Source organism: Megalobrama amblycephala, linkage group LG4 (genome assembly GCF_018812025.1).
Source record: "Megalobrama amblycephala isolate DHTTF-2021 linkage group LG4, ASM1881202v1, whole genome shotgun sequence".
Taxonomy (NCBI): Eukaryota; Metazoa; Chordata; class Actinopteri; order Cypriniformes; family Xenocyprididae; genus Megalobrama; species Megalobrama amblycephala.
Window position 1 is genome coordinate 27,812,901 of NC_063047.1, and position 21,703 is coordinate 27,834,603.

Genomic DNA, 21,703 nt, shown 5'->3' on the forward strand with positions numbered 1-21,703 from the left:
CACACCCACACATACAGCAGACAATGTCAGAGACAGAAGTTGCTATCTCTATTCTCTGTGCCCCGTTGAAAAATAAGTTACAATTTGCAGTATGGGAATACTTTAGATATAGAAAAACAAACGCGGGGCTGTCCTGGAGTGTAGATATCCAAAAACAATGCGGGCGCAAAGTAGGCCTACCTGCAAAAGGAGGAAAAGCATCAAACATGTTGACCTATTTCGAGAACACCATCCGTGTAGATGCAGGTATGTTCCGTTTATAACTTAGGTCGTATGATATGCGTGATGGAGAGGGAATCCCGGAATACAGTCATGAAAATGGAACGTACAGTATAACGCAGCGATGTCAGGTAAAAACGCGCGATTTGTTGGACTGATGAATAAAACGAAAGCAGAGCTGTACAATAAATCAGATCGCGGCATGGTCTAGGCGGGGTCTTTGAATATTAAACGCAAACAGACTGCTGTTTAAATATATCTGTCTGTTTAACGTGTCTGCCTGTGTGAATGAGCTGCGCTGTTTCGTGTACTACATACTTAAAGTCCCTGTAAAGTCAATTCTGAGAATTCTTTCTAAACACTTTATAAATGTTACAAATGTATTGCTGAAACACATTACAAAGTCTGTGAATTGAGTAATGCTTAATTGTGAAGTTAGAGCGTTAAACAGTTTTTCACCAAGTCTCTGCTCAGGATTTTTTGGGCGGAGCTAAAACGGGGGTCTGATGACGCACTTGGACCCCCGAGCATAGCCCCGCCCCAACACTATATAACTGTCGATGACGCACCGAGCGTGGCGCCGCCTCTAACTCTACAGCGGTTCACTCGCTCAATCTCGAGTGTCATTACAGTTATACAGCCCTTTGTACATTTAGCTAGTAATGCCTTCGTCATGGTTGTTAAAATATACAATATGCTCGGTCTCCTTATTTAAATTTCCTAAAACGATGATATGAAGGATTCTAAAGTGATCGTTCTACACCGGACAATTTTACAAACTTTCATCAGACAGCTGGGATTCACAGATAATCCGCTGTTTTTGGTGAATGTGACTGAACAGACCTCGTCCCCCCCTCCCGCCTCGGCCGTCTTACCGTCCCGACCATAACCGATGATATATGGGGGCGGACAGAGTCTCTCCCGTCCCGGCCTTCATCCTCCCGTCTCGCGGCACCGTCATTTGTCGACTCGACAACAGTCCAGCAGTACGTGCCCAATGAGTGTAAGTTGTCGTGTGTGCTTATATTATAATTAGTAGGTAGTCCACAGTAACTCTACTAAAATGTGCAACCCTCTAACGTGATTCTTTTGTTTGTATGCATCAGTATGTTTGACTCATTAGACCTATGCATTAGACAAGTAAGTTGAGTCATTTCAAGATTCCGGTAAATACGAGGTGACGTGAACGCAGCTATTTTTTCGAGATTTGATAACTTATTTCATTTACTTGCAGATTTTTTTAATGATTCAGATTTGGCTGGGTGGTTAACACATTTTTCTGTGGTGTGCAAAGCTCAAAACACATACTTTAAAATGACTTTACAGGGACTTTTAAGTATGCGCGGCGCTCTTATTGTTTTGCCGTCTCGTTGTCAGAGGACATGAACACAAACATATCCACGGTTGCTCTGAGATAGCGCTTAATGAGCATTTTATCATTTTATTTGAGAAAAACCATTGTCAGATACACTGAAACTCAAAGCTCTTCACTACATCCCGTCAAAATAAAAGACCGCTTTTTAACTCGAAGAAATTGACAAATTTATTATGATTGTTAAATAGAATGTACTTCTCAAAATAATTATAAAAAAGTTAATTTCATTTCCATTATTTTTGATGATATTTGTATTAAAAAAATAAAAGCCAGAAGAATTAAGTCAAAGCAGAATTTCTGAATTTTAATTATTAATAAAAGTTGTTCAATTTCTAATCCATAATAATTTATTAAATGTATTTGATTGTTTTTGATTATTGAAATCTGAATAGAGAAAACAAACATTTTAATTAATTTATTGGTCATTTTAATTGATGATATAAATAAAAATTGATTGTTTAATACCGTATACTGTGAAACCGTGATATTTACTCAGACGGTTATCATACCGTGGAAATCTCATACCGTTACAACCCTATCTTAGTGTATGACAGTTTCTGACTTTCTAATGTTGCTCTACCGTCACTGTGTATTCAAGCAAGACAACTTGGCTAACCCCAGACAAGTGCCTTGTTATGCTAACCCACGGTTATCTTTACAGAGTTTCTTGGGAAGAAATATGAGCTCCTTATTTATCCAAATTAAACTAGTCACTGGGTTTGACAAAGTTTGTGGCATCTATTCTCTGAAAAACATTAAAGAATCTTACTTAACACTGCTTCCATTAAAAAAAAAAAAAAGTGTAGAAATTCTGACCGCAATGTCTACAAACATACATTTAACAATGTCTTTGGAATCTTTCTTAGAGACTGCTGTGCCATGATTTGAATGAGCTACCACTTTTTTTTTTTCTTTCTTTTTTTTTTTTTTTACAAACTGGCCTACTATTGTGGTATCATAGACTTCAGATTTGCCTGACCGATACTTTGCATAAAAAAAAAAATAATAAAAAAAATAAAATAAAAAAAAACTTTTTGATTTTGGTCACTTTACATGTTGGTCAGACAGCTTTCCTGTCAAAATAGGCAGCTCTTGGCAAGAGTAAAGCCCTAAGTATACTGACCAAATGCTCTGCTAAGTTGTGGATATGTATTTGTACATACAGAGTGAATTAGCGCCCGGCCCCTTTTTTGATGACGCTGGTTACCAAAGTATTGTATTTAAAGTATTTCCCATTCATTTTTCCCATACAGATTTTAAAAAGTCAAAGAGTTTGTTAAAGAGTTACAGTATAAGCCATGAACCAAGACAATCAGCAATGAGGTAAATCACAACATTACAAACTCTGATTTGAAGCAAAAAAGTATTTGAAAATCAGACAGAAATAGAAAAGTACAAGACTGTGTATTAAACACAAAGTTTTAGTGAGGGAAAGAACTTTGTTTCTCTGTTGTTTTTAATCAAATTAAAAACAACAGAGAAACAAAGATACTCAATTACAAATGTTGATATATATATATATATATATATATATATATATATATATATATATATATATATATATATATATATATATATATATATATAAAGACTCTGATTGGTGTAATTTTCTGCACAGCATCATGGGTAATGTAGATTTTCACCAGGTATTCTGCTGTTAAACGTGATTTTTTTTTAAATAAGCTGAAATAATGTGGACTGACGTCTTCAGCAGAAGCAAATACCATTGATTAACAACCTCATAGCAGGTCTGTTTTTAAAGGTTTATAAGTTCCCATTCAATATCAATTTTCCTATGGAGATAATGAATGGAGTTTTTACTTCCGGAAGCCGACTGTTGCACCCAGATGATTAAATGGCATCAGAAATCATGAAACTCACCCCAGTCAGGTTAACACCGAGAATATTAAGGTTCTAATCATTTAAAACTATAGTATTCAGGTCTAATAAATATATAAATAGAGTATGTAAAGGGAAGGGAATTTTACAAATGATATCCATATTAAAGTCAGCAGGAAATGAAAATTCAGTCTATTTTCTAAATGCATGCTATTGATCTTATTGTGAACATAACACCCATGTCTACATTTCATTTATTTATTTACTTATTTTTTGATTTTGTAATTTTTAATCAAAATGACATAACTCAATTTTTTGGTGAAACTACAGACTTCTCTCTGGTGACATATGCACAACTTTTCCAATCATTTAGTCTGCTTAAACTCCGCCCCTTTATTACAACCAACTGCAACCTAACATTCACCATCTTTTATTTTTGTCACAGCCTCCATCCAATCAACAACAGATGGACTGAACCAAGTCCCGGTTTCTCTCAGATGTATGTCACAATAAAAGAAAATATTACAACTTTAAACATATAGGGCCCTATCATACACCCGGCGCAATGCGACGCAAGTGTTTTTTGCTGGTTTCAGCCCGACACAATTATCATTTTCACATCCAGCGCCCACGTTGTTTAAATAGCAAATGCACTCGCACTGGTCTGAAAACTAGGTGTGTTCAGGCGCATTGTTGGCGTGTCGCTATTTTGAGGAAACTTTATTTTTTTCATTTAAAGGGAGCGTTAGTAATATGCCCCTACAGGCGGGTCCACAACATGCGCACACTCTGTTACACACACAGTGACGCATAGCATCATATAAACATGCCAAGTATTAGAAATAAAAGGATTACAATGTAAAAGATTATTATTGTGTACATAAAGATAAAAATGCCTACATGTCATAATAGATCAGAATTGCCTATTTGCAGTAGTGACGAATGAAATTGGCTAATTATTTGACCAAGTATTTAAACTGACTCGCCAGGTTGAGTTTGTCTATATTCCGCCATGTAAATACCAATCCGCCATGGTGAAAGCGCACTTGGGATGTGGATGAAATTATATTTCAAAGTATCGCAATGTTTTACTCCATTAATTTTACTATAATCTGTATTTACATTTTCAAACTGAATATTTTGTTTGGGGGAAAAAAAACACACTCACTCATAGCAAGTGTGTGCAAGGCAAAATAGTCTGTTACATTTGAAGCAAGAACACTGAAATATTTCTATTCAGTAAAAATACAAAATCAAAATGAGCAATCAATAAACTTGTCTAATTTGTAAGGATGTCCATTTGAATCTTAAAGACTGCAATTATTTAGACAAATGAGAAAGAATACGCTCACAATATTCTCATAACGAAGCTTATTGATACATTATTGAATAACCAGGTCACTGCTGATTCCCAACCTTAGCTGAAAAAAAAGAATAACCGTTTCATAACCACAGTAATACATTCCACAGACAACTAGCTCAAATGAGAGAAATGCAGCCTGTTCCAGACATCTCCAGTAAGACTAGAAGGCAACGTCCACATCCCAGCACTACAGACTAGGCCTGAATACCAATCTCCAAATCTCTCCTGCTCTACCTTCTATCATTTCCCCCCTCTTTTTGCCTCTTTCCTCTGTGCGATTGGCAATTTCTGCTTCTGTCTCAGGGGGTGACTTTTCCGCAAGACCAATTTTGTCCTTGCGCAGGATTCAGTCTCACACACACACACACACACACACACACACACACACACACACACACACACACACCTGCTACAGGGGTTTAACCCTCATCAGTTCCTCTGCTCTCTCTCACACTCAGCACAAACTCCCACTGTGGCAATTAGAGAAGTGGTCTTGAGAAAACCCGGAAAGGCGGCACTGCAGGATCCAAATACTTTTCCAGAACCTCTCTCTCTTTCTCTCACGGAAAAGCGAGGAGGCGTAACGTACGAAGAAGAGCGAGTGGGTGTGAGGCTCACTGGGAGGCCAAAAATTTGTAGAGTTAGCCTTACAATGCCCCGGTTCATTCACATTGCCACATTCAGAGTTGAAAGGGAGACTTATTTAAATGATAATGAGGAACAATACATTGGATTTAGTGCTGCAGAGAGAGAGAGGAGAAAAAATCCATTACACCATCCGCGGTTCATAAGCCATGGGGCTGGGCCACATCTAAACACGCTCCCTTAAAAGCCATTATACGCAGCACTCAATGGATTTGCCTAGCACTTAGGACTTCAAAAAAGGATTAAGATGCAGGCTGGGAGAAAATGAGAGAAAAGCAAACGTGAAAGAGGGAGAAACAGGGCGGTATAGGGTGAGCAGGACGGCAGCTGTTTTGGGGTTAACCAAACAACCTCTTTAAAAAGAAATGGGGGTGAACCCACTTTTTAATCCAAGCCCATTTTCACACTAACTTGAACCCCCTTCACCCATCCTCTTGCATCAATCTACACTTCTTGGGCCCCAACAGATTTGGTGACAAGTAGGAGGAGGTGGATTGTTTAGCTACGGACCAGACTATTGGTTAAGATAGGGCAGCGGATGAAAAGAAGCCAATCAGGAAGCAACGGAGCGTGAAGCCAGTGAGCGAACAGACGGCTGAGATGCAGTAGGTGTTGCCGGGTCTCTGTGGGCAGCTTCTGTGACATAGTGGGAGGGTTCGAAACTATCAGTGTCATTACCTTTGTGCCAGATCCACTCCAAATGTTTTGGAAACACAAAAGCTTCTATAGTCAGTTTAGCATATTTCATATGATGCAAACCATAATGAGAGTTTATGAGGCAAACGTATAATTCAATAAATAGTATTTTTGAAACGTCTCTTATGCTCACCACGGCTGCTTTCATTTGATCAAAAATAAGGTACGTGCAGTAAAATTGTGGACATTACAATTTTTAAATGTATTTTATACTTATGATGACAACGCTGAATTTTCAGCAGTGATTACTCCAGTCTTCAGTGTCACATGATCCTTCAGTAATCATTCTAATTCTAATAATGCTGATTTGCTGCTCAAGAAACTTATTTTTTTTAAGGATTCGTTGATGAATAGAAAGTTTAAAAGAACAATTTATTTGAAATAGAAATCCTTTGTAACATTGTAAATGTCTTTACTGTAAATTTTGATCAATTGAATGTGTCCTTTTGAATAGTAGTGTATATTGAAAGAGGGAATTTCCTAGCAACCATCCAGAACACTAGCAATTTCATGATAAAACCACTCAGAACATGTTAGCAACCACGTAGCAACACCTTGACAACAGTCGACAACAGTCCACAACAACCTAACAGTGTCTGTGCCTTTTGAACAGTCAAGCACCACTAATAATTTCATCAGAAAAGGTTGTAGTTATGTTGTTGTGTAACTAGACATCATTCAGACAATGGAATGTTAAAAATAACTTTACAATAAAGGTCTCATTTATTAACATTAGTTAATGTATTACTTAACATGACCTTGACATTAATGTTTTTGCTCACAAGCCACTGTGGCTAGTGGTTTTCCAAAGTTACTAGCCACTCAGCATTTTCACTGGCCACAATTTTGACATTGATACCATGGAGAAAAAAATGCCATATAGATATTTTTAATATTATCTCATGATTGAGAGCAGGTACTGTATATTAGGCTGCTGTCACTTTAAAGGTCCCGTTTTTCGTGGTTTTTTGAAGCTTTGATTGTGTTTATGGTGTGCAATATAACGTGTTCATGTTTCGCGTGTAAAAAAAAACAGTATTTTTCACATAATTTACTTATCTGTATACCGCTGTTTGTACTGTCATAAAAACGGGCTGATCACTTCCTTGTACTATGAAGTCCCTCCTTCAGAAATACGTAACGAGTTCTGATTGTGCCAGCGGTTCCTGTGTTGTGATTCGACAGCTCTGAGCGCACCGTGCCCGGAAAGGTCACGCCTCTTACCATAACGTGGAGATGCACGCGCTCAGTGTTATTGTAAACATGTCTTTAATTTTACCCTATCAATTTGAGCCGGAATCAGACCCGGTGATTGGACTGCGGGATGAAAATAACAGCGTTTCGACGACATGGCGACAAACACACTCTACAAACGCAACTCTTGTGTATTCCTGTGGGCGGAGGTTAGTCAAAAAACTGTTTTAGTGACGTCATTAAAGAAGGAAGTAGAGGGATGTAGTCCAAACTGGCCGTTCGATGTAGGCGACTTCTGTTAAATAAAATCTCTCGCTTGGCATTGAACTTTGAGCTTTAAAATTTTACAGATTTTATTTATACTCTAACAACATCATTACACACTAACTAAAGTTTGAAACATGGGATCACGAAGAACGGGACCTTTAAGACCTGATGCACTGATCCATTATACTGTTACACATTCTTTCTCAAATATTTACGGTCACTTAAACCATAACTGACTATGTTTACGTGAATACTCGCCAAGACCAGCATTTTGACATTATTTTGTGTGTATTTTACTGTTTAAGCGCAATAAGCAGCAAAAATAACTCAATTTTGTCCAGAGAGGCGGCTTTATGTGCACACTCTTTGGTTGCGAGCACAAAATCTGTTGCAATTGCGTGCAACATGCGCAATCCTACACCAAAATGCAAGTACTAACAATATTCATCCGGAGCAAAAAACACGCCACTGCAGAAATCCACCCGCATTTGGCAGGTTAGCGGGTGTTAATGTCAAGCCCTGGTTACAGAACTTATTAATCTTTCTTAACATTAAATAATAAAAAAATAGCTGTTCATTGTTTGTTCATGTTAATTCACAGAGCATTACCTAATGTTAACAAATAACATGAACTGCGATTAATAAATGCTGTATACATACTGTTCATTCTTAGTTCATGTCAACTAACGTACTAAACTAATGTTAACTGATGAAACCTTATTGTAACCAAGATATCTTTTCACTATAAAAATGTCTTTCTACATATGAGCTATTAGTTATTAATGTCATTTTTTCTTTGTGAATACACTAACACATTATACAGTGTTAATTAAGTATGCAGTTCATAAATGTTGAGTGTGATTAGTGTGAACAGTCAGTGATATTCACATCAAGGTCACACAGCAACATCATCAGATAAGAATCTGATTTATTTCCACATCTGATAGTGGCCCAGATCAGAATTGAAAATGTCAGTTGTAATGTCAGAAACGTTCAGTGAGATTTTGGCTATACAGTCTGTCATCCAAAAACCAGATGTGTCACAAAAATCAAATTTGAGCCATATTCAGCTGTGATGCGAATGTAGCCTACGAAAGTATGACACATTAAATAAACTGTACTTCAGTGTTTTCACTGCCTTGTGTTCATTCAAGACAAATGAAAGAAAGCCTTGTCATACTATACTCATTAACGCATTAATACACTGTTTCTGTGAAGTCTTCACAAGAGCCAAAGCCATGCTAAGCAAGTGGACGTGTTACGTTAAAATAAGATCTTAGCAAATGCACGCACCACTAAAGTGGCAAGCCCCCACAATGGCTGTTTTTTTAAATCGCTCCGCGCCTGCCCCCGGTTCTTTGAGACAACGCCATCCCCCTCGTTTGTTTCCATTTCCTTCTGACACTCCGACGACAAAAAAGAAATCCAGTTTTATCCGCCTCTGAAGCGCAGAGATCGTTAGCTAGCGGCGCACACGCCTAAGCGTCTTTGAAGTGAGTATGAAAAGCGTATTTGGTATGCAAAGAAAATTAGCATGTATGGCGAATCACAAGGGAAGATTTTTTACACCATTTAACAATGTGACAGTGATGAAAGATGATCCTGTTTACAAAGCTAGCGTTAGCGTGGCGTCCGGGCCTTGTGCGGCGGGACGCAAACGAACGGGCTCCGCAGATCTCTTGCCGTCTTGTGTCTTTCTCTCTCTCCGAGATGGACAGATAGGCCTACAGATGACATGGATATGGCGCTCTGCATTTTAGCACCATTTCTTTGGCAGGAGATTAGAGGGAAATGTCATATCTGGCACTGTCAGCCATTACAGTCTGCAATTTTCTGCAGTCTTTCAGCCCTCCCTCCCTCTCTCTGTCTGCCCGTTGTTCTGTCGCTTTTTGCTGTCAAAACTGTCAGCCTGGATCACGCTTTTATCTGCCTCGAGCTCGTTTCTCGCTCTTCCTCGCTCTCCCTCTCTGACTTTTTCATGAAAAACAGCCTTTTGCACAAATTCATAAATGATGGCAGTGAAGGGTGGGAGGGGGAAAGCGAAGACTGAAATTTCCCTTCGAATCCTTAACAGCCTAAGCATCACATTTAATCTCTTCATTAAAAACATTTTATTCTTTTCATCATCTTCTCCTCCCTTCATCCTCGGCTCGCTGAGGCGCGCAGCCTCGCCGTTGCCGTATTACGGATCCATCCGAACGAATTTACAGGGGATTTCGGACACGCATTTGACAGGCGTTAGTTAGGGACGCGTATTCAGCTACTCTCTGGGGAATTAGACACAAATTCTCATTACCCCTCTCTCAATCATATTATTTCTTCATTCAAGCGCCAACCAACATCCTATCACTACTTTTTCTCTTCGATACTGCGCTGCATTACTCAGAAACGGCCCCAGCTAGACGTGTGGATTCTTTTCTACAAAGACACTGGTGAGGGTAATGGTCCTAGCTGCCCATGAGTTAACACAAGAGTCGCCTGCCAAAAGACCAGTTAGATCAGTGGTTCTCAACCTTTTTTGACTCCATAGTCCACAACAATATTAGAAGGCCCCCTAACTCTGATTAACTGGATGAGGATTTAAAAGAAACAAATTCTACCCGACAACATTTCTTAGAGCTTGGCATTACTAGAAAAATGTAAATTCATATATTTTTATATATTTTTTATTTATTTATTTATTTATTTTTATACATTTTTACAAACAATACACAAGCAATATATTTTAAATAAGATATTACCACATTTTTAAAATTAGGATATATCCAGATTCCCCCCCAACCCCCCCCCCCCAAAAAGAGCCCCTTGTTAAAAACCACTGTATTAGATGAACGAGAGTTATTCTTTTTTTGCATGTAACTGTACATAAATCAATACATTTGAACTTACATTTTTTCTAAATTTAGAACAAAATATAAAACAAAAATCTCAGAGTATAAAATTTAAAAAATAAAATTAAAATGGAATTAATAATAATAATAATAATAATAATAATACTACAATATAAACCATTTAGCATTATTATATTTAAATACTATGATAATATGCGCAATATAATATACCTATATAAGAATACATTTATCTTTGAGATTAAATAAATAAATACAATAAATAATTTTAAATAACAAATAATAATATGTAATATAATATAATATAATATAATATAAGAATCTGCTTTAAAAATGCAGCTGATTATGGAGTCTAGGCCCATATAAGATGTTTATTGAATTTCAGTTGGTTTTGAAAATGACAAGCACATATCTTTAGAGAGCGCAGGAATACGTTTGCTTCGAGTGACAAACTGCTGTAAGACAGAGCAAGATTGTGCATTAGAACGAAGGTAAGAACAAATTTATGTGCGTACGCACCTGTTGTGTATCCAGCGGGCATTTTGCTTGAAAACCTTTTCTACACACATGTAAGAACTCGGCTGGTAAAGGCAAAATGGACCTCTCCTATTGGTTGTCATGAATACTGATGTCATAATGACACACTTCATTGTGCTTACCTCACTGAGTCGATCTTTAGAGCTGTTCCTGGGTGCTGTGTTCACCTCCGTCTCCTCCATTTTCCTCCCAGCCTGGCTCAGAAGACTCACAGACTAGAGAGAGCAAAGAAGAAAAATAACACTTTAGAAGTAGGACAAAGCTTCATACTGCTGTTGTAACCCTTATGAAAGCAGCCGATCTAGAAAACCTGGGTCTTCACGCATGTTTGGAGCACCACTGTAAAATAATGCACTCAGAGCCATGTTCTCTCAGGGAAACAAAGTCTTTGTTGGACTGGACACTACAAGACAACAGAAAGACATCAAAGAAACAATATTTTAATCAGCTGACAACTAAACAAATCTGAAAGGTGATTCTTTGGTCTGTTTGCTTTGGAAATTTTAGGCCCTACTTCCCAAGAGGTGCCTAGTTGTGTCTGGAACCAGGGCATTGTTGTCTTACTACTTTTATCCGGTGCACCCAGAGCAGTAGGCCGTGAAAACCCAAGGGAAACCCAATGTGAGTTGAGGGCAGGTGAAACTGTGAAACTGTGAAATGTAGCCAGCCTTATGCATTCCTGCGATGAGATTGGTGGAAGAGCTTTGGAATGCTCTTAAGACTCCCCTGTTTGACCTGCATTTGAAGATCCACTGATTTGAATGCATGCAAAAGGGCCACGGCTCACCTGCCAATGACATTCACTGACCTTGGCCATCTGCAGATAAAGAAACATGTGAAATGATTCAATACAGATAGATCTGTATTTTTATCTAAAGGCTAGGCCACATCATTTTCATTACTTTAGCTTACACAACAGTATTCAAGGTCACAAATCTTAGTTTGAACAGATAAGTATGTGTACATAAATATACATTTAAAGGTGCTAAAGAGGATGTTTTGTTTTATACATTTTTGCAATATTACTTGAAACTGTCTTTACTAACTGATAAAAGACTATTTATTAGGTGCACTGAAAGTAATAATATTAATATACATCATCTGTGCACGAGGTAGGGCCTTAAAAACATCAGCCAATCGTTTACGCGATCATCGCGTAAACGATTGGCCCTCTGGCTTGTCAATCACTGCCGTGACGTTCCTTTTGAGAGACGAGCGCGGCTGCGCGCTCCAGTAACTTTCCACACTCTACAGGCGCCTCATGCAATGTTTTTGTCAGGAGACAGGAGTAACAACTGCAGATTATGAGTTACCTGCGGTGAGTCCGACATAATGAATCCACTAACACGACACAGCGAATGCCGGTGGTAAACACTCGTGTTCCAATACGAGTGTTTACGAGTTTTGGGAGGCGTTCCTTTGAAATGTGTTGTGAAGGAGGGGGGTTGTTCTTACGCATGCGCTCATTTCAAAAACTCAGTAACAGTCTTTGGATTCTCAGTCGACGAAAAAATCCTCTCTATCACCTTTAAAATCTATTCCTATATACTATATATATCCATGAGTGTATGTGCAAGTTTGTTTGTTTAGCAATACTTTGTTTCCGTAAGTTAGCTAAACCTGATCTTGGGATATCTTCAAAAGTATGACAAAAGTAAATTTGTACAGCTAGAACACTGTATTTGTCAGAACGATCTAAACTATCTGTTTTATGTAGTATATGTATGTATGTATGTATGTATGTATGTGAGAATGTGTGTGTATTACTCCAGCAACTCTCGTGTGTGTGTCACAAGTGGCTTGCAAGGTCTTGGCCCCAGTCTCCAGATCTCTACTCTAATTTAAACAGATCACTGCTACAATTAACCTTTCTGCTAAATATCAATTATAGCCCCAGGCAGAGCAGAATTAAAATGGTCATCAGCTAGTCTGACAGGTCCTGCATTCTGCCACCACCTGGTCATCGTTTCCCCATCCCTTCTTCCCAGAGGACGCACACAAGCCCCATTTAATTACCAGAGCCAATACTGAGCCAGCGCTGGAACAACACTGTGCCAGCGCTGGATGATTGGCGCAATGAATTACCATTCAGTTGAGGTCAGAAGCGAAAAAAGCTGGAGTGATACGACCTAGGCACAACGCTGGCACTATGTTGAGGATTTCCAAAAAAAGAGCTGCAGGTGGGCCTAATCAAGTCAGAGTAATTTGCCGTAGTCAAGACAGGGGCTCGATTCTGTCAGAAAAGCTGACAAGCTAATCAATCCCGCTATCTCAACGTAATCGGCAGGGCTGCTTAGAGAACCGCACAATTGCTTGTGTGTGTACTTGTAAAAGCAGGCAAAAAAAGCAGGGGTCTCTGTGTGTGCTATGCCAAAACCTGGTTTTGATTTGTTTACAGAATACAATATGAAAATAAATGATTTCAAAAATACCATCTTCACTGATGTGGAAACAACCACCTGATTTTGGACTTTGTCACACTTTTTTTTTTTGGATATATTTTGTGCATTTTGTGAGACCTTACATCAAATAAAGATGGATTTTATTCGGTTAGCATTCTCAAGGTCTCAACACAGACAGCCGAAGGTTTTGCAGGTCTGCCCCAGAGAGGCGAATCATGCAAAGTGTTTGAAATGCACTTTAGTACTCCTGTGTTTGTGTTTTTTCTAGTTATGGATTCATGTCTTGTTTAGAAGTGGAGCAAGGTCAAACATGTTGACTTTAAGAATCTGTAATGGACACAATCTTGGTCATTTGTCTCCCATTTTTCTGAAATATGTAGAGAATTCAAAAACAACATGAGGTCAAAAGATCATATTTACATAACGAACAACCTTAGTCCTAATAGACAAAATCAAGTCCTGCTCTACATTATTTCCCATTAAATAGTGTGAAATGTGTTGTCTTACAACAGTATAAGGTTGTACAGGCTATAGGAGGAAGGGGGAGGAACAATAAAAAACAAAAACAAAAATAAATAAATAAAAATCATGTACTTACAATAACAAAATGTTAGACACTTTATACATTCAACAGCCATAGCTTTCCCTATGTAGTGGAAGGAGCTGAACATACTAAAGCTAACATCACATCATGTGTTCCTTCAAGTACAAAACTTTAAAATGCAAACACTAGATGGCAGTACATAGTTTATAGTGCAAGTACACAGTAAAATTGCCTACTTCTCACTTCTGAAGTTGTGATTACAAGCTTGTCGCATTCAAGTGCTTTGTTGTCAGAAAGAACATGAATAATGGAAGACACCAGGTTTATTCTTGCCTGTTTAATGGGAAAATCTTATTAAAGCCAAAATGATATTTAACGTCCCATTCATATGCACTACTTTAAAGGAACACTTCACTTTTTTTTTTTTTGAAAATAGGCTCATTTTTCAACTCCCCTAGAGTTAAACAGTTGAGTTTTACCGTTTTCGAATCCATTCAGCCGATCTCCGGGTCTGGCGGTACCAATTTTAGCATAGCTTAGCATAGTTCATTGAATCTGATTAGATCGTTAGCATCTCGCTCAAAAATGACAGAAGAGTTTCGATATATTTTCTATTTAAAACTTGACTCTTCTGTAGTTAGAAGACTGATGGAAAATGAAAAGTTATTTTCTAGGCCGATATGGCTAGGAACTATTCATTCCGGCGTAATAATCTAGGAGCTTTGCTGCCGTACCATGGATAGAAAACCGCAACTTTTGCTAAGCTATGCTAAAAGTGATACCGCCAGACCCAGAGATCGGCTGAATGGATTCAAAAACGGTAAAACTCAACTGTTTAACTCTAGGGGAGTTGGAAAATGAGCCTATTTTCCAAAAAAGCAGAGTGTTCCTTTAAGGACAAAACAAGGCCATGTAGCCTAGGCGGCTGGTCTCGTTTTGCTCTCGCGGTACTTTGATGGCACATGTGATCGTAAGGCGGCTGCAGTGCCGATCAAAGTCAGACAAATTTTCTAACCAGAATGTATTGCTTTTGTAACATTAAGTCGAACAAGCCTTATGGCACACCCAACTCTGTAACTTCCCAGTGGTAAATTCGACTTGAGAGGGCGTTCACGTCCAAATTTTAACTAGGAAACTCGTATTTACGATAATTCCAAAAGCATGTGAAGGCAGCATCACGACTCAGGTTGGCAAGAAAAAGTGCCAAAGCTGTTTAGTGAATTCACCCTTCAAATTTCCATACTCTTAAATTGTTTAAAAGGTCCTCAAGTGTTTTAAGTTTGTCTAGACAATTGGTGGCTTACACATGCTAGCATAGCTACAAGCAAAAAAGAGAATATTACACCAAAGGATAGAGGAACTGTAGAGCAAAAAGAGATGAAACAAGACAGAAAAAGACAGTAAAAAGAATGAAAGGGCTAGTAGAGGCCGTGAACGTATTCATGCCGGGCACTTAGGGTAAAACCCCTCTCCTACACGCTGCCGAATCCCTGCCCTGAAGGGAGGAGTGGCGGGCAGGCGTGCTGAGAGCCGTGCTGGGGTGAAGTCTCTCTGTTTTGTTATTCTGCTCTTTTGATCCTGTCTAACCTCAAAGGGCCTGCCGTCTCCAGCCAAGAGCCCCTGAGCCGCCACAAGTCCCACCTCCATTAGCACGAGAATTTCACCTCCGCCTCGCCCTTGTTCTCTCCCTCCTTCCATTCCACCTCTTCTCACTTGTACTTTATCTCAGCCACACTGGTCCTCTCTCACTCTCGTCTTCACCTGTCAGCTGTTTTCTCTCAATCCCTGCTCAGGAATCAAGCCCTGTCAGTCCTCATTACCCCCCGCCCAAGTCTCAAACTCACCACCCTCCCCCTTCAGATGAAAGCTCTCCGTTGCTAGCGGCGAGGGGCGGGCTGGGAGAGCGTAACAGAGGGCAGGCTCTGGGGACACAGATCCTTCCCCTAATTTGCTGGAAAAAGTGTCCCGCACTAGAGGAGCCTCACCTCTATTAACCCAAAGCGAGAGTGAAAGAGAGACAAAGAGGGAACGAGACAAGAGGCACAGAAAGAAAGAGAGAGAGAGAGAGAGAGAGAGAGAGAGAGAGAGAGAGAGAAAATGGGTGGGCGACAGTGGCACTTCTACAGTGGCTCAATCTCCAGGCTCATTATCCCCGAGCTGCCCCAGAGCAGAGCAGAGCGCTCGGAGCATGGCAGGGCCACAACAGGGCCAGGGGCCAAATGGATTCATCTGCTCTCATTTGCTCCTGTCTCAGCAGAGGCAGCTGCTCAGAGAGAGGCAGACTGAGTGAGGGAGGAAAGGGTGGGAGTATGGGAGATTTAAGGCTTTGTATTCTGTCGCAGAATAGCGCCACCTGTCTCTTCTGTTATAACATTAACACAGACTCGAGGAACATTTTAATAATTTATGCAAAAGTAGTCCAAGCCATGACGTAGCAATTACTTTCTCATATAATACCGTTCAAAAGTTTGAGGTCAGTACGTTTTTTTATTTTTTTTTTAATGTTTTTTATGAAAGAAGTCTCACCAAGGCTGCATTTATTATTAAAATACAGCAAAAACAGAAATATTGTAAAATATTATTACAATTTAAATTAACTGTTTTCTATTTTAATACATTTAAAATTTAATTTATTGCAAAGATGAATTCAGCAGCAGCATGATCCTTCAAAAATCATTCAAAAATGCTGATTTGGTGCTACAGAAACATTTATTTTAGGGCTGCAACGATTAATGGTTTGCAAAATAAAAGTCTGTGTTTACGTAATATATATGTGTGTGTTCTGTGTATATTAATTATGTATATATAAATACACACATATATATTAAGAAAAATGTTATATTTATATATAAAATATTTGTTTATATGTAATATATATAAAATACACGCATTTTTCTAAACTTTATACCTGTATGTGTGTGTATTTATATATATATATATATATATATCATTATTATACACAGAACACACACATATATTACATAAACAGACTTTTATTTTGCAAACGATTAATCACGATTAATCGCGATTAATCGTTGCAGCCCTAATTTATTTCATTACATTATATTCATTATCATTACATTATTATCAGTGTTGAAAATAGTTGTGCGTCAACAGCAAGAAAAAGTGCCAAAGCTGTTTAGTGAATTCACCCGTGATACATTTTCACATGAACAGATAAATATAAAAGTTCTAAAGAACAGTATTTATATGTAATATAAATCTTTTGTAACACTATAAATGTCTCTACTGTCATTTTTGATCAGTCTTGATCTTGCTGAATGATCTTGCTGAATGAAACAACAACAACAACACTGAAAACTTTTGAACTGTAGTGTAGGGGTCACACAAGCTGAAGTTAGAACTAACTAGTGATTGATTAGTTATATACGTAATGGTTAGTCACCCAAGGTTACTGGCTTGGCCGATAACTAGATGTTCCTGAAAAATGCCAAAAACAATCAACATTTTTGGTTTTCATATATTGTGAGGGTGAATTTTGCAAAGTCAAATTGGACACAAAAAGCATGGGACTAGAAAGCAGTCTTGTTATTGTTAAATAAAAAAAAAATAAAATTAAATAAAAAAAAACGTTTGGTAATTGAAATAATATATTAATATTAGATGAAAAACTTGAGCTTAAAGGCACCATATGTAAAATTTTTGCAGTAAAATCCAAAAACCACTAGGCCAGTGTTATACATTTTGTTCAGTTGAGTACTAATTGCATGCGATTCATCAGAACAAGCCACCTAGCAATTATAATATTCTAAAATCGATCTAGTTTACTGCAGTGTGCAACAACTGTTTCACAGCAGCCGCCGAGCGTACACACAGACTTATAACATCATTTTCAACAGAGTCAAATGTATCTAATATGATAAACAGTGCTATGTTACCCCACATACGCTTGACCGGAAGAAGCGGAAGCGGCATAATAAAAGTTCCACTGCTCTCAAGCCATGTGTCACATTCGTCTCTCATTAGCAATCTTTCCAGCGGCCTCGTTCAGCTCCAACATCATTTGGCCCTGCATTATTTCATACATCATTTGGCCCTGCACTGCTTCATACTACAGTAACGTTAATAATCTCATCCATGAACATGATTTCTGCTCGAGTCCCATCACGATTCTTATCCACTGGCTGTGAGGTGAAGACAACATTTCCCAAGATTCTGTGCTCAAACTCGGCATCATCAAGTTACGCCTTTGTTTTGAATTGGTGACCTCTAGCGGCGAAAAATCAACATATTGTAGCTTTAAATGAAAATCAGACATGTTGCTTTGGCAGCTATCTAAAATAAACAAGTTGAAATACTAAAATTATTAAAACTAAAAACTGAAAATAATAAATAAAAGCTCATTGAAAATATCAATACTATAATAGTACATAAAAAATAGCACTGGTAGGAAGTTGTTTGCCAATGACAACAATTATACAAAAATATTTGTTCACAGAATGGCTGTGATTGTCCAATCAGAATCAAGTATTCCAGCCAGTTTGTTTGTGATGACATCATCAACCATCTACATAATCTCATCACCATGTGACCTTCTCCTCCTTCCCGGACACACTAACCTAAACAAACCTTTTGGGTTGGACTGCATCCCGAGGACACAACGCTATATAGACTAAATGGATTCCTGCTTTTATTACAATGAGTCCCAGAGTATCCATTAAACGTCTATCATCACTGTGCATTGTTCATAGCTCAGTGTGATTGATGTCCACATTATGTGGCCAAATGTATTACACAAGGCTCAAAACCCCAACATGCATTCGTGCTTTCCAGTAAGATGGGGGTTGCACAGAGGCAAATTTACACAAATGCCGGTTCTACGGTAAGCTATTTGCATTTTCGTTCACCCTAGAGGGCAAGAAACAAAACTTTGCATTGTGCTGTGAGTGGAAATCACTGACACAGATGGAATCAAAGCAAACAAAAGCAGAAGTTCATTAAAGTCAGGCTGTTAAATACATGCTGTATGTGCGAATGATGCCCTGCATCGGCTGACACACACAAACATAAAGCTAATAATAGCAATGGTCACACATTCAAGAACGGATTGCCAACAAGAAGTGGCTTTCGTAACTCATTTTACTTGCATAATGTGACAAATATCAGAGTCAAAAAGGATATTCGATTAGGAAAAAAGGGACTTTTTCTCAAAAACATGATTTTTTCTATCAGGAATTGACTAGACTATGAAAAAAAAATTGTCCCATAGGTGGACACCAAGGTAACTTAGGTAGCACATAGAAAATGTATTACAAAAACAAGGTAACACATTTAAAACAAGATTCAATTAGTTGACATTACTTAATGCATTGGATAGAGTATAATGATTTTTCTGCAGCATTTATTTGTCTAGAAGCAGACAAATCAAGTCTGCTTTATTAATGTTCAAAATTCAGTGTAAAGATGTAATGCTGCATAAAAGCCTGATTAAATTATGCCTTCTCTGGCATAATTTGTAAATATACCTTTGTTCACTTGTAATTAAATTAACATTAATATAGTTCATTTACATTTATACAACTTGAAATGTCAAAAATGCGTTGGTATATGTTGAAATTAATGCAAAATAACATATCCAAACTAAATAAATGCTATAAAAGTATTTTTCACAGTTATTTCATGTTAGCTATTGCATTAAATGGATAGTCCAACCAAAAATGAAAATCCTGTCATCATTCTTACCTTTTTTTACGTTTTAAACATGTATGCATTTCTTTGTTCTGCTGAACAAAGAAAATATTTTTGAATAATGTTGATTGTTGAAGAATGCAAACTGTTTTGGTTCCCATTGACTTATTACTATACTATTGTATTTTTTGTCTATACAATGGAAATCAGAAGAAACAAAACTAAACTGTTTTGGTTACCAACATTCTTCAAAATATAATAATTGTAAATCATCCAGGTTTGAAATGACATGAGGGTGAAAAAAAGTGATGACAGAATTTTCATTTTTGGGTGGATTATCCATTTAACTAATATTAGCAACCCACAATAGTTATCTATCTTGACTTTATAGATGTTCACACACAGTCCATAGACATTTAAAGGAACAATTTTAGCTCTGTTGCATAGAGAGAATTTTTTTTACAACAATAATACATTATAATAAGTTCTTATTTTCAAATACATTAGTGAAAAGGTTTGATGCACGCCTCATTTCAGCACTGAGATTACTGATTGGAGCATGACGACTGGCCCCAACCAATCAGAGCTGCCCTTATTTCTTTGACAAAACAGATTTGCACATACTAAGTACTTTTGAAAGACAGGGCCCCATATGGCCTTATATCATGTTCAGTGGTGTCTTTACCCACTGACCCCGGGTCCCTCGAGGCCCCTGGGTTAATGAAGGGGGTAGATCAGTGGTCCCTATGGGCCTGTCTGTCTGTCTGTCTGTACACCCCAGTCCTATTTTCCACTCCCAAGCCATATGCCTTGGAGACCGAGGCACAGATATGACACATGGGCTTAAACATGAGCTCTCCTCGTCTCTGCCACCAACTGTCTCGGGGGGCACCGCGGGCCTAACCAATATACCGAAATACATACACAACACCAACACACAGAGAGACACATGTGACACCTGGAGGGCAATTAGACCACATGTCGCCCCAAGTGTTTACCTAAAATACACTGCGGCCCTGCTGCTTCCCAGGATGCACCTCTCCCTCCGCTATTACAAAGAAAGCAGAATGAAACAAAAACACTTTCGAAAAAACAGATTACCAAAAACAAAAAGTGGTATGTGTTTATTTGTCAACATTTCTAATGTGGCAGCAGACGCTGTTTTTCCACCTTCACTCGTAACAAAATTTTCAACTTGAAACTTGAAAGAAGAAACGTGTTTTGCAAGATGTTATGAAAACTAATGGGGCAAATTCAAATAAGGCGTCTTTGTGATGCAGCCCACTTGGTTTGCTCATTTGCAAGGCAAAATCTCAGCTTTAAATTCTTTACAAAGACAAAAAGGCCCCCAGGCTAGTGCAGAAACATCTGGTGCTAAACAAACGTTTCAGCGTTCATTTGTAATGTACACGGCTTGCTACAAGAGTGAGCTGTTAAAATGGCTGCGGTGTAAATTGGCTCCATCAACACAATAACACTACACCTGCTGAGAACACTGGCTGTTAGAACCAGTGAGAGTAAAGCATTAATCCAGCTGTGACAGGTAAAATCTATGCAAAATACACTGGACTTTGACAACATACCCAAACTTGCGGCTGGTAGTTTGTTAAAGACACTTTTATTAACACTAATAAAAATGTACCATGGTACTGAGATATTCTTTAAGGCATCCTGTAAATACCTTAATTATTAATATTACACACACAAAAAAATGGTTAGTACACTGAAGGTATCATGTGTTAATACTACTGTATTGTACTTTGATTTATACTATAGTATTGAAATTCATGTACCATGGCTTTACATAGCTAACCAAGGCATTTCCAAGAATACTGTAGTACTGCTGTAATATGGTTTTGGGAATGTACCATGGTAGTATTATGTTATATACCATAGAATTTTAGATTTAAGATTTAAAAAAAGTACTTTTATTCAGCATGTATGCATAACATGATATAATGTATAAAATATAATGTTATAAAATATTTATATTTCAGATAAATGTTCTTTTGAGCTTTCCATTTATCAATGATTCCTGAAAAATATATATCACAGTTTACAAAAAAAAAAAAAAAAATTAAACAGCATTTTCAACATTGATAATAATAACAAATGTCATGACAA

At 37.9% G+C, this 21,703-nt stretch overlaps 1 protein-coding gene across 1 annotated transcript in view; it reads right to left on the minus strand.

Annotated features, from left to right (window-relative positions):
* The window catches only part of fbrsl1 (fibrosin-like 1), a 342,013-nt gene that overhangs the window by 209,386 nt on the left and 110,924 nt on the right, over window positions 1-21,703 (minus strand). Inside the window, 1 exon segment of the mRNA XM_048188682.1 lies at window positions 11,107-11,199. Within this exon segment, the coding sequence (XP_048044639.1) occupies window positions 11,107-11,199 (93 nt within the window).